This window comes from Mobula hypostoma, chromosome 16, assembly GCF_963921235.1.
Source record: "Mobula hypostoma chromosome 16, sMobHyp1.1, whole genome shotgun sequence".
NCBI classification, from domain to species: Eukaryota; Metazoa; Chordata; class Chondrichthyes; order Myliobatiformes; family Myliobatidae; genus Mobula; species Mobula hypostoma.
In genome coordinates, this window is record NC_086112.1 from 22989480 (window position 1) to 23003930 (window position 14451).

Below are 14451 nucleotides of genomic sequence, written 5' to 3' on the forward strand. Positions count from 1 at the left end.
TTATATTCCATTTCTAGGATATTTTTTAAATTAAAGTTTTGCTTAATAAGTACGTGATGCTATATCAAATGACAAATCACATGTATGGAAGAACTTCTAATGTTATTTTGTAAGATTCTCCTTCAAGATAATATATGCAAGTTTACATTTTCATAAGCTAGCTATAGCCTGTTATGTTAATAACATATTTTTAACATTTAGCATCATTTTATCAATAACATGAGAAACTTTTTTTTTAAGATATGGAGACATCAGACATTGAAACAGAAGTAGAAAGCCAGATGATAAACTATGAATCATCTGAACAACTTGGAGAGCAGTTGGTGACGCTGTCTTTGCTTCCAGAATCGCGCTGGAAAAATCTTCTTAATCTTGATATTATTAAGGTAGCAAATAATTTGCTTTAGTAGTCTAAATGTTCTTGAATGAATAGTTTAAAATGCATTACTTTTATTGTGGTTTTACATAAAAATGATCCAGTAAATATCATTGATGATTTACCATATTAATCCTGTTCATTCATGTGGTGTAAATTAATACATGAATTTTACCACCTAAATTTTATTTGAATGTTTGAATTTGCGTTAATGATGACCATCATTAGCATTACTTTCATTACTTGCAATTAAATTGAAAACTGCAGATGTTTTGAATTAAAATGATGCATCAAGCTAAAATTGTCATGTGTTTAATAAAACATCTCAATAACATTTTTAAAATTATACTTTATGTGTCTGCTGTGTTCTTATTACTTATTGGGTTTTGTTTGGCTGATCTACAGAAAAGGAACAAACCCAAGGAACCACCTAAAGTGCCTAAATCTGTTCCTTTCTTCATTCCAACTATTCCTGGCCTTGTGCCGCAATTTGCTGCTGCAGAACAACAAGCTGCTGAGGACCAGGTATGAGGGAGAAAAAAAAATCTTATTGCTAATCATTTAGGAGATGTTAACATTATTCATGTCTGCCTCCCTAAAAGTTTGTGTCTGAGAGACTTTTGAGAATTTTTGAGTTAACATTTTGATCACTTAGATTTTCTTGCTTTGGAGATGTCACAACAGTAGGAGAGATGACCACCAGTAAACTTAATTCCTGTCTGTTCTGGCATTGTTAGAATCATCTTAATTCCATCATAAACAGAAAATTAGATATATTGCTTTAAAAATTACAGTAAAAATGGAGGATTGTTAAGATTTAATATGATCTGTATTTTAGAATTCTCCACAGGGTTCTGAAATTAATAACTATAAAGGCTATTGTGTGATGTATCACAAATGTGTTCTAAATCTATATTTTCAAATGCAAAAGGATAACTTCTACATTTAAATTGAATTTAATGCAACATGAAGATGTACAGTGCAAAAATCAGTAAAGCGTGTTGAGATCTTTTGTTTTTAATTCTCCAAAATTATTTGGTATTTTCAGTCCAAAGTGGTAAACTTGGGGGTACTGGCACAAAAAACAGAATTTTACATGCAATTGGAAGGTGCTCTAAACACCAATAATTGTAAGTAACTTACATTTATTTTCTTGTATGTGCTCGGTACGTTTGATTTTTTTTTAATGTTGCCTAAACCAATTTCCCCCGGGATCAATAAAGTGTAACTATGACTATCCTATACAGCTCCAGATATCGACGTCGCAATAAATGAAGCTTTTCCTGCCTGCCTGAAAAAAACTTTAATGATTTTGCTTTGTATTTGCTTACAAATACTAGTGATGTATTCATGGCATTGATGATCTTATGGTTTTTACTCTAACACTGATCTGTTAAGATTTTGATCTTGGGCTGTAGTGCAGCTAATGATTTTTTCAAGGAGACCAGGCAAAATCTTCATAGATTATTTTCTGCAGATATAATGCATTAAATGTTTTTGGATATGCTATGAATTTAGCATACAAATGGATATCATGTGGTAGACAGTTGGAGTGATTTTTGTATTCACCCATTATCTCAAGTCTGTAGACTGTGGTTGGTTTGTTACTATAGCAGACATCCCACCTCTCCCGGAAGTTCTGGGAGTCTCCTGCATATTGATAGTGGCTCCCTGATGCCCGCAAATTATATACAATATCCCGGAAATCGATTTTTTTTTGAGAGAGAGAGAGATGCCAGACTACACTAAAGTGTACCCCTGCCTAATAGGGGTCAAAAATAATGACAGTGTTGCTTGCTGCACTGTTTGCAACAGTGACTTTTCGATTGCCCATAGTGGGTTAAGGCTGCAAAAGACGTGTTGAGGTGAGTTTATCAGGTGTCATTCATTCGTTTGCATAGTTAACATTATTTAAACTAGCTGGCTAGCTGCTAAAGAGCTACTGTATTGCAGACATCCCACCTCTCCCAGAAGCTCCGGGAGTCTCCCGTAAATTGATGGTGCTACCTCCCTGCAATGAGTTTTTGCAGGGTGGGATGTCTGTTTGCTTCACTTAGTGCAGAATCATGTTTCCCCATGGCAGTCATTTCAGTGCTGTATTTTTCAAGTGACCTTTTTCAAGATGAGGCTTTCTTTCTCTCGCTATGAGGAGAGGTTGGGCTAACTTGGAATATTTTCTCTGGAGCATTTGAGCCCAAGGGTTGATCTGATTGATATAAAATTGTGAGAGGCATCGATGAGGAATGTCAAATATTGGAGGACGTGAACCTTGGATGAGAAAGGGAAAGTTTAATGGAGATATGAGGCAATTATTTTTTCAGACTGGTAGATGCTTGGAATGCACTGGCAGGGGAAAATGGTGGAAGCAGATACAATATTTGAAGCATTTAGTTAGCACATAAATGGCAGGCAATGGAGGGTGTGGACAATTACCAGGCAGGTGGGCTTAGTATGGATTAATATCATGATCAGTACAGACTATGGGCCAAAGGAACTCTGCCTCTTGAAGAGAATAGTTGTACTGAAATTAGTTGCCAAACCCCTAGCTGAAATACTTATTAGGAAACACAGATCAAGAAAAATAAAATTAATGTCAATAGCATCTTGCCCCTGTTCAGCTCAGGGTGCACCCTTAGTGCATCCAGCTTGGGTGAGGAGCAGCTTGTGTCTCTATCAAGATGTTGCCTATCAAACACAAGCAAACATATTTCGGTTCTTTCTGTGTACCTTCATTTTCATAATGCTTGTAGGTAGTCTGAAGGAAGCAATAGAGAGGAAATTTTAGTGTGGTTAGTCTGACCTCGATGGTTTTAGAGTCAATTATTGAGGTTGAAAGTTTAGAATCAGAATCAGGTTTATTATCACTGATGTATGCCGTGAAATTGTTTTGTGGCAGCAGTACAGTGAACGACATAAAAATTACTGTAAGTTGCAAAACTATATCGTGCAAAAGACAAATAATGAGCTACTGTTCATGGACCGTTCAGAAATCTGATGGCATCCGGCTGCTGGTGCAATGGCATCACTCCCGAGTTCAAATTCAAGTCGGGCCACCCCCCAGGCACACTTTCCATCTGTGCCAGGTTGAGCATCGAGCTAACGACTCGGCCTCATAAAAAAAAAAACAAGGGTCAAGTCAGGAACGTTCATATCGTGACCCGGTTAATCCAAAAGGAGACCAATCCTGATACTACACGCCAGACAAGAATAGCTGACTGGTGCGACACGCTAGGAAGGAATCAGGGAAGAAGCTGTTCTTATAATGCTGAATGTAAGTCTTAAGGTTCCTGAACCACCTCCCTGATGGTAGTAATGTGAAGAAGGCATGTCTCATTTGGTGAAGGTCTTTAATAATGGATGCTGCCTCCTTGAGGCACGGGCTCTTGAAGATGTCCTTGGTTATAGGGTTGGTTGTGCCCATGATAGAACTGGCAGAGTCTTCAACCCTCTGCAGCCTCTGATGATCCTGTGCAATGGAGTCTCCGTAACAGGCTATTTTGATTTGTAGAAAACCCAGTTTTATGCACACCATCATGAAAGCTAACCCCTCTCCCTCCCAAGTGAGCAGCCACTGTTTAACAGCAGCATATGTGAGAAGGACTCTGCAGAGAGTCGACCCCCCCATAAGGCAGCCGGGCCAGACAACATCCCAGGATGAGTACTTGGGAAATGTGCTTATCAGCTCACTTGCATCTTCACGGACATCTTTAATACGTCACTCATCCAGGCTGCTGCTTTCACATGCTTCAAGGCAGCACTATCATCCCTGTACCAAAGAACTCTACACTTTCAGAACTAAATGACTACTGCCCAGTGGCACTGATGCCAGTCATCATGAAGTACTTTGAATGGCTGATAATGGCACATATCAAAAACTTTATCCCACCACATTGGACATTCACTAATTTGCTTACTGACAGAGCCATTCAGTGCCAAATGCCTTCTGTCATGCACTTGGCCCTGACACACTTAAAAAACAGGGATACATGTCAGAATGCTTATTTCAGTTTGTCATTCAATACATGTTTTCTGCAGGATGGATTAACTAGGCATAAGAATGGAACACTTTGTAGATGTATTTAGATTGTTTCCTTGATTTCCCCAAAGAAATCATATTCTTTGCAAGTATTGCATGCTTTTGATTGGCCAATTTCTTAATCCCTAGAACCAGAAAAAGAATGGATCAGGGTTGTATATACAAGGCAATTATTTTAAATTTATAGAATTATTCTCTCAATCATAAATTGAACATATGATATCCCAGGTTTGCTCATCTTGTGAAAATTGATGGGAATACATGCAGTGATGAGAAAATTTGGGCTCTGTGACAGGATATGGATCAGCTGAGTAGGTGGGTGAAAACTTGAGAAAAGGAATTTAATGAAGGAAGATGTGAGGTCATTCACTTCTGTAGGAGGTATCAAAAGGCCCAGAGAACTCGCCGGCGTTTCTGCATAGAGTTGATGTCTGGCTTCCTCCTTGCGTAATACAGTTTCAAGTTGCATTTCTGGATGCAGCGACGGACTGTGTTGAGTGACAATGGATTTCCGAAGTACTCCCGAGCCTAGGTGGTTATAATTGTCACAGTAGCATGACGGTTTCTGTGCACTTTTCAATCTTATTTTAACTCTGTCCCAACTTTTGTTGAGTGTGTTGCAGCCATCAAATTCTAAATTTGTGTATATTTACAAAATACAATTAAGTTGGTCAGTAAATCTATTGAAAATCTTTTCTTTGTACTTTTGTCAGTTAAATAAAGGTTCATGTGAATTAACATATCACAGATTTTTGTTTTTATTGCATTTTGGAAAATATCCCAACTTTTCTGGAAATGGGGTTTGTAGCATTTTGGTCTTTGTTACTGGGGGCTTGAAGTTTAAAAATAGAAACATTTTGTAAGGTATATGCATGGTAAGTGAGATGAGCTCTGGAGTGCTGCCTGTAGTCTTGGTTCTTTTATTTAAGAAGCAATAAAGTAGCATTGGAACTATTTCAGAATTATTTTTTTATTTAGCTCTTCCTGGAATGAGAGGGTAATTCTATCACAGAAAAAAAAGTTGATCTCTGTTCTTCAGGGTTTAGAAGAATGAGGGGTGATCTGATTGAACTATAGAAGATTCTGAAAGGGCATGATAGGGTAGATGGCAAAATTATTGCTTTAATGGTAGTGTTTTGAACGTGGGACATAATTATTTCTGTCATAATGTAAGATCCAGCTATTTCTATTACCTTAGAAATGGCCACAGTCCGTCATCAACATCCTAGATATTGTTAAACATGTATTGCCATAAACTTACTGTTTTTTATCTCAGTACAGCCAGATGACCATTGTTTCTGTGCCAAATTTATTGATGCTACATATTAAAACTGAATTTTATAACTTGGGGGTGATGTACCTTATGATGATTCAGTACCAACTTGTATTCATAGCTGGTTCAAAACCTTAATTTGCACAATGCTTGTCAAAGCAATTCCTGAATCAGAATCCTGTGATCAGTCTTGGAGATGCATTCCTTAAACTACACTTCCCAAACAGGAGCACTTCCTTACTTGGGTTCATGAGCTTTAATCAAAGTAATCATTACAAGGCTCCTTTTTCTAATCCCTTGCTTACTGAATTATCAAACAGCTGAAGGTAATTTAATTATTATGTGAACAGAAAGAAAGCTGCAGACTTGGCCCATGGCAAGTTGTATTTGGTTGCAGAGGGAGATTGTAACTGGGTTAAATAAATAACTTTAATAAACTTAATTTCTTTTAAAATAAAAAATAAAATGCTTAGAACTGTATGATTTCGATCACAGCAACAGCTTTGGTTTGGGGAAATGCAGTTATAGTGTGAACATCAATCTGCTGTTTTCAGCATAAATATTGAAAGATGTATTATATTGTTGGCACAGAAGGGGGACTAAATTGTGATTACAGAAATGAAATGATCTCCTATGCATTTTTTAATTTATACTGTCGAACTAAGTAGCTTAGTGGTTATGTTACTGGACCCATCTGTTCCAAATCTGACCTAATCACAGGATGTGTTCATTTTTGCTGAGTCAGTGTCTTTGCATTCCCTTGGTTTTGGAATATGCTCACTTTAAATTGTTATCCCTTATTACTCTTAAAGCTGGACTTGCAGTGATATCTCTAACCTTAGAATAATTTAAAACTTTAAATGGTCAAGAACTATTAATTCTACCTGCAGAGGTCTTTCTCTATATTCGTAATACGAAATTCTACGATTTTTTTTTTCTGCTTTGATATGCCTGTGTATGGAATGATCTATCTGAATGGCATTCAGGCAAAGGCTTTTCACTGTATTTAGGTGCTCATGACAATAATAAACACATTACCAGCTATGGTAAAATATTCATATTCTGTTCTGAAACTTCTGAATTGAGTGCAGTTAGCTAATATTCATAAATTGTATTACAATCTAATGGAAAATGGGACAAATGGGTTCTTACATCTATTTCTTAATGTGGGGGGATTATCATTTGGCTGTTATTTAAAAATATAGTTATTTTGAATATTTGTAACCAAATAAATTTTAAAAGAAATTGAGAATTCTTTGCTCCTGGTTTGCTGCAGATGACCATGTAATTAAACTTTTGAAAGGAATGGGACCGTCGAATATTGACATTGAGCTGAGGAGCTTGGCCCCAGAAGGAGGAGGTTCTCTGAATGTGATGCAGAGTTTTCTGCAAATGATCAACTACATGCTTGGTACAAAGCGTGATTTTGAATTGGCTCAAGCCTACCTTGCATTGTACTTAAAGGTAATTGAATTTTTTAATTTGGAAGCAGAAATCTTTTCAGTTTGCAACTTCATTTCAAACTTGGGATAAATCCAAGCACTTACAAGAAAAGTTGGATGTCTGCATTCACATGAAAAGGTTATTCCGATATTCTATTTGGTGATCTTTGACTTTTTCATTTAAAGCTACAAAATTCGAGCATGCTTTATTCCTAAAATCTAGGTTGAAGACCTTCAGTTTTTTAAACAAATAGGTTCAAATGTCAGTAAATATAAGATCCAGTAGATTTGAAGAATGAATATGACCTGTCGCAATGCATAATCTCCCTTTTCTACAGCTGCAAGCGTTCTAACTCCATTTATACAGTTTTTGTTAATTGAATATTTGAATAACATTGAAACTTAAGGACATGGTTTGTATTGCCAGTATCCATGACACTGTTTGAATTGGCAGAAAGACCCTTATGACTATGAACACAAAGCTGCAGATGTGGGAAAAAACTGGAACAAGAAAACAAATTGCTGGAGGAACTCACTGAGTTAGGCAACATCTGTAAGGAAAGCAGTCAACATTTCAGTCTGCATCCAGGAGCTCCATTTTAATTTCCCCCTCTATTCCCATTCTGCCTATCTTTCCTTGGTTTCTCCAGAGTGAGGCTAAATGCAAGCTAGAGGAAGTGCACATCATATTCCTCCTGGGTACTCTTACAGCCTGACAACACAAACATTAAATTCTCTAATTTCAGGTAACCTGCTTACTCCTTTGTCCAGTCCGCCCAGTTCCTCCTACACACACCCAACTGCATGCCCACAGTGCCTGATTGCCTTGCTTCTTTCCCCTCCATCTCCATCTGGCCATCATCCACACAATCCTTTCACTCGGTCCCTTTGCCCCTCTTTTCCTATCTGGCCAACCCACCTCCATATTTGGCTCCTTATAAAATGTCACCATCTGAAGCCTTTTGTTTTTTCCACTTTATCAGCAAGTAGCCTTTGTTGTTCTTTCCACTCTTTTTCCCCCCCCCCCCATCTGCCAGTCACCCCTCCTCGGCTGTACCTGCCTATAACTTGCGAGGTATGGTCCAAACCCTTCTCTGTACTGGCTATGTCCCCTATTCTTGCAGTCCAGGTAAAGGGTCTTGGCCCAGAACGTTAACAGGTGCTGAATGATCCACTGAGTTCTTCCCTCAATGTGTTATATTCCATACTTTTGGACTGTTAATTTAGGGAGGGAACATCATAAGATCATCATAAAAATAATGAAACCTATCTAGTAATAATAATGGACTATTTTAAATGTGGTTAAATACAATTTTCCATCATAACATTAAAAGTTTTTTGTTTTTTTTTGCCCCTGATGAAATAGAAGTTTTATTATTGTTGCCTTTTACCTGCTTCTTTCTCCATTTTAACTTTGGATGATTAGATCAAATGATTCCACTTTGCATAAGCAACACAGCACACATTGCTTTCAAATATTTATTACTCCCACTCTTCCTCCTAATGTCAGCATACTAAATTGGTGGTTATGCACAAGTATTTTCTCAGCTGATGGATTTGTGAGAGACAGAATGGTGTTGCAGGTAATGTAGCTGTTTCACAGTTGCAGAAAGGCCAAATAGCTGCCTCCTATGTCATAAGGAAGTATGAATTTTAAAGCACATAGATGATGAACCTCTCCATGGTGGAAATCTTAACATTTGACCATTTTCCAGGGTCCAAATATAAACAGACAATCCTTGTGACTTAATTGATTTTAATCAGCAAGCCCTCTCACATGAGATTGCTTTTCACGGTTTTATACAATCTTCTGTCACTTTCAATGTCATAAGAATGATATTTTCTGGAAGCTGGGATTTTGAAGCTTCATTAGCTGCACTGCACTGTTCACTGGCTTAGGTGTTCCATTTTTTTAAGCACCTTGGTTACAAGCCAGTTTCTACGATTCTAAATTGAGAACCTTTGATAGATCATCGGGAGGTGGTGGGGAGGGGCAAGGAAGTTCTTGAAGCATTGAAATACCTGGTTGTTTATATATGAAGATATCACTGGATACTTTTTAAATGACAATGTTGTTTCCCTACGTTTTGGAACTGTATTCTAGGAGGCAAAACTTCAGGGTAAGGTGCTACTCGCTGTAAAATAATGTCCACAAAACAGTCAATGTGTTATAAACAGTATTGCAATAATCAGTTCATCATACATTTGATCAGTTACACTAGAAATGAAGATTTTTGAGGAATTAGGTGTGTCTGAATAACTGCTGTTTCGGTTCCTCCATGCCTCCTGTCTCCACACCCCTCACCACACCCAGTTCATTTGTCAGAGTCCATGAATTGCAGGTATTTTGTTGTATGTTCATTGTGTTGGATCATTACATCTGCCCAGTTTTACAAATTATTTAATATTCTCTCTTTTTCGTACTACTATTGCAGCTCCATCTCAAGGTTATTGCCGCTGAGCCAGTTCTACTAGAAGAAATGTCAAAAGTGTCAGTGCAGTTGGACGAAACTTGGATGCATATGCAAAGTCTTTTCAATAAGAGCATGTGTCTCCTGGGCTACATGAAAAGTGCTCTGTTGTAGATTGAGAATTAGCGCTGTTCACTGAGTGCATATTCTACCTTTACACACCCACTCATGTTATTATGCCACTTTTTGCTACATTATTTACTGTTCGTTACCATGGATAGAAATTGCATTTTAGATATAATTCCTCTATTAAGGTTTGAAGTATGCTGTTGACTATAATTTCTTAAAAAGGATGTTGGTGGCATTTTTTTTAAAAAATGTGCCTGTAATAGGTTGACATAGAAGAGGAAATGGCCCAAACGTGCCAAACTGTGCATTTCTGTGGATTATCAATTTTCTTCATGCTTGCTGTCTAATTATTTTCCATTACTATTGATATGTAAATAAAAGACATTTTATTACGGAGCTGTATCTTGTAAAACCAAAACTATTTGTCATATCTTTTATATTAGTGTTTTATTGCATTGAATTAAAGAGAATACATGTTTTGTAGAATCCATCATATTTTCTACTTGTGTATTAATTCTATGATATTGTTATTAAATCTCTTGGTGTATGCCTGCTGAGCAATAATCAGAAGCGATGGTTGAGCAATAATTAGAAGCATTTTAATATTATTAAGTTATTACAAACAATGCTCATTCAGGAAGTAAGAAGTACACCAGGCTAAGCTCAAGAATAATGCAACATTTCCATGTAGAATCATCTGGAGATAATCCTTATTGATTAAACTTAACAAAAGCTGAAGTTTCCTGAATGTGTAGAGAAATTTGAAGGAAAAAGTGAAGAGTGAATCTAGTGCTGAAACAAAAGGAAAATCCATGTGGAAATAAATTTTAAATAACGGGAAGAAATATGAAAGCCAGGATAAGGTCTTGGTGCGTAATAGTAAAAGAACAGAATAACTGTGAAGCATACTGTTTATTTGACATGAGATAGCTTAGGTAGGGTAAAAGAATGGTGGAAGTATGAAATGTTAATAGCAAATAAATAGTGAACTGGTAAGACTAAAAGGGAGGAAATGGTAGAGTTTTTAGTTTTTTTTAAATTTATTCCATTTTTAGGAGCTGGGCATAGCTGCAGTGTTTTGAAATTTCAGGATTAGACTAACCATGAAAGAATATCGCTGGATTTCAGAATCAGTATGGTATGTGGTTTGCATCAGTGGTAAAGCTCATGGGTTTGGGAGGTAGAAATAAATGTGCTACCACTCTTTTCTGGGGTTGCAGGGAATGGTTGATCTGGATAGAGGCTGGGAAACTATTCCAGTGAGTCCATTTATCTCGCTTGGTTTTAGGCTTCCTAGGAATTGTAGTTGCTCCACTAATCCGGAGAAGTGGCATGATATTCCATCGCATTCCTGCCAGGGGCCTTGTAAATTATTGAAAGTTTTTGGGTTGTCATGAAGTGAGTCATTCACCATGGGATTCTGGTCTCTGACTTGCCTTTGTAACAGAGTATTTAAGTAATTGGCCTCAAATTCAGCTGGACCAATGATGACTACCAGAGAGGATACCTGCAGGAAGTAGGCAATGAAAATGCAATAAAAGTTATGGCCATGCATTTAGATTCTCTTCTTGAAATAGTCACTGCTTGGCACTTTTGTGATGTGAATATTGCATGCCACTTGTCAGCCATGTCTGGATGTTGTCAGTCTTGCTGCATTGTAGGCATTGACTGCTTCACACACTGTTATAAATTGCAAAATGATTGTAGTACCTCCCTACCTTTTGACCTTATGGTGAATGGAAAGGCGTTGATATTCATGTGAAGATGATTATCTTGAACTAATAGAATGATGTCCCAAGGTTGAGATGATTCCAAAGCTTCAATCATCTTCCTTTTAGCAAGGTTTGATTCCAGCCATTGGAGTATTTTCTTGATGATGCTCCATTTTTATATAGGGTCATTGCAAGTAAGGAAGTGTTATTAGAAAATGTTAATTGAAATGAGAAAATAGCCCTTAGAATAGAGTAACATTTAACTAAAAAAAATTTCCTTTAGTCTCTGTGTAGAAATTGTGCTACTACGCAGCATAATTTTTCAATGTAATGCCTCTTTAAATGAGCTTAAATTACATATTTTGACCCACCCAGCCAACACACTTTTCGTCTCTTTCCCCACCGGGAGAAGGCTCAAGAACTTGAAGACTCATAAGGCCAGATTTGGGAACAGCTTCTTTCCAACTGTGATAAGACTGCTGAACGGATCCTGACCTGGATCTGGGCTGTACCCTCCAAATGTCCGGATCCGCCTCTTGGTTTTTTCGTACTACCTTACTTTCCATTTTCTATTTTCTATTTATGATTTATAATTTAAATTTTTAATATTTACTATTGATTTGTACTCCAGGGAGCGGGAAGCGCAGAATCAAATATCGCTGTGATGATCATATGTTCTAGTATCAATTGTTTGGCGACAATAAAGTATATTACCAAGACAAATAATCATTTGGGACTGGATTCTTTTATAATGTAATTGCTCATTGAATAAATATAAAATAAATCATGTTTTGTATTTACTTTCACTGTACTGAACCATACCAATTCCATAAGACATAGCAGAATTAGGCTATTTGGCCCATTGAGTGCTCTGCCATTTCATCGTGGCTGATCCATTTCCCTCAGCTCCAAACTCCTGCCTTCTCCCCATAATCTTTCATACCCTGATTAATTAGGAACCTATCAACTTCTTCCTTAAACGTGCCCAATCACTTGGCCTCCACAGCCACCTGTGTAACAAATTCCACAGATTCACTGCTCTATAGCTAAAGAAATTCCTCGTCATCTCCATTCTAAGTGAACATCCCTCTACTAGACCCCCTCATCATTGGAAATAACCTCTCCACATCCATTCTACTGTAGACCTTACAATATTCAAAAGATTTCAATGAGATTCCTTCCTCATTCTTTAGAATTCCAGTGGGTGCAGGCCCAGAGCCATCAATCAGTCCTCAAATGATATCCCTTTCATTTCTGGAATCATTCTCATGAACCTCCTCCAAAGTGTCTCCGATATCAGCACATCCTTTCTTCTATAAGGGTCTCAAAGCAGTTCAATACTCCAAGTTGCCCCTAACAGTGTCTTTTAAAGCCTCATCATTACATCCTCTTACATTCTACTCCTCTGGAGATGAATGCTAACATTGCATTTGTGTTGCTTAGATTTCCAGCATCTGCAGATTTTCTCTTGTTTGTTATTGCATTTGCCTTCCTCACCACCAAATGAAACTGCAAATTAACTTTTTGGAATCTTGCACGTGAGCTCCTAAGTCCCTTTGCACCTCAGAGTTTTGATTTTTTTTTCTCTTCATTTAGAAAATAGTCTATATTTTCATTTCTTTTGAAACTGCATACCCATATACTTCCTGACAGTATTCCATTTGCCACTTTGCCTATTCTCCTAATCTGTTTAAGTCCTTCTGCAACCTCCCTGCTTCCTCAACATGACCTGCTCCTCCATCTAGCTTCTTATTGATAACAAGGCTATCAGTCCCAACACAGACCCCTGTGGAATACCACTAGTCACCTGCAGCCAACCAGAAAAGGTTCCCTTTATTCTCACTCTTTGCCTCATGCCAATCAGCCAATGTTCAGTTCGTGCTAGTATCTTTACTGTAATAACATGGGCTCTTAATTTGTTAAGTAGCCTTCTGTGTGGCATTTTGTCAAAGGCCTTCTGAAAATCCAAATACACAACATCCTTTGTCTCTCCTGCTTGTTACTACTTGAAAGAATTCCAGCAGATTTGTCAGGCAAGATTTTTCCTTGAGGAAACTGCTGATTTCTGCCAATTTTATTATGTGTCTCCAAGTATCCTGAAACCACATCCTTAACAATCAATTCCAACATTTTCCCAACCACTATGGTCAGCATAACTGGCCTATAATTTCCTCCTGCCTCTCTCCCTTTCTGAAGCGTGGAGTGACATTTGCAATTTTCCAAGTCCTCCAGAGCTACAATATGCCAGAATCTTGATTCTTGAAAGATCATTATTAATGCCTTCACGCACCTCTTTCAGAACCTTGGGGTGTACACTATCTGGTCCAGGTGATGTATCTACCTTCAGTTTTTCAGTTTCCCATACTCCTTCTTAGCAATGGCAACTCCACTCACTTCTGCCCCCTGACATACAAACTTCTGGCATACTGCTAGTGACTTCCACAGTGAAGACTCGTGCAAAATACTTATTCGGTTCATCTGCTATTTCCTTCACTCCCATTATTAGAACTCCAGGCTCATTTTTCAGTGGTCTGATATCTAGCCTCTCTTACTTTTTATATATCTGAGAAGAAACTTTTGGTATCCTCTTTAATATTATTTACTAGCTTCCCTTCGTATTCCACCTTTTCCCTCTATGGCTTTTTAGCTGCTGCCTATTGGTTTTTAAAAACTTCCCAATCCTCTAACTTCCCACTAGTCTTTGCTCTATTATATGCTCTCTCTATGGCTTTTATGTTGGCTTTGATTTCCCTTGTCAGCCACAGAATACTACTACTTGTTTACTTTTTATATATCTTCTCTTGTCAGCCACAGAATACTACTTCTCTTTTACTTTTTATATATCTTCCCTTGTCAGCCACAGAATACTACTACTTGTTTACTTTTTATATATCTTGTCAGCCACAGAATACTACTTCTCTTTTACTTTTTATATATCTTCCCTTGTCAGCCACAGAATACTACTACTTGTTTACTTTTTATATATCTTCTCTTGTCAGCCACAGAATACTACTTCTCTTTTACTTTTTATATATCTTCCCTTGTCAGCCACAGAATACTACTCTTTTACTT

At 37.4% G+C, this 14451-nt stretch overlaps 1 protein-coding gene across 1 annotated transcript in view; it reads left to right on the forward strand.

Moving 5' to 3' along the window:
* The window catches only part of wdr36 (WD repeat domain 36), a 78298-nt gene extending 66200 nt beyond the window's left edge, over nt 1-12098 (forward strand). Inside the window, exons 19-23 of the mRNA XM_063068641.1 lie at nt 241-386; nt 782-901; nt 1425-1506; nt 6962-7149; nt 9563-12098. Of these exons, the coding sequence (XP_062924711.1) occupies nt 241-386; nt 782-901; nt 1425-1506; nt 6962-7149; nt 9563-9712 (686 nt within the window). The 3' untranslated portion in view covers nt 9713-12098. The remainder of the gene's footprint in view (nt 1-240; nt 387-781; nt 902-1424; nt 1507-6961; nt 7150-9562) is intronic.
* Nucleotides 12099-14451: the final 2353 nt, after the last annotated feature.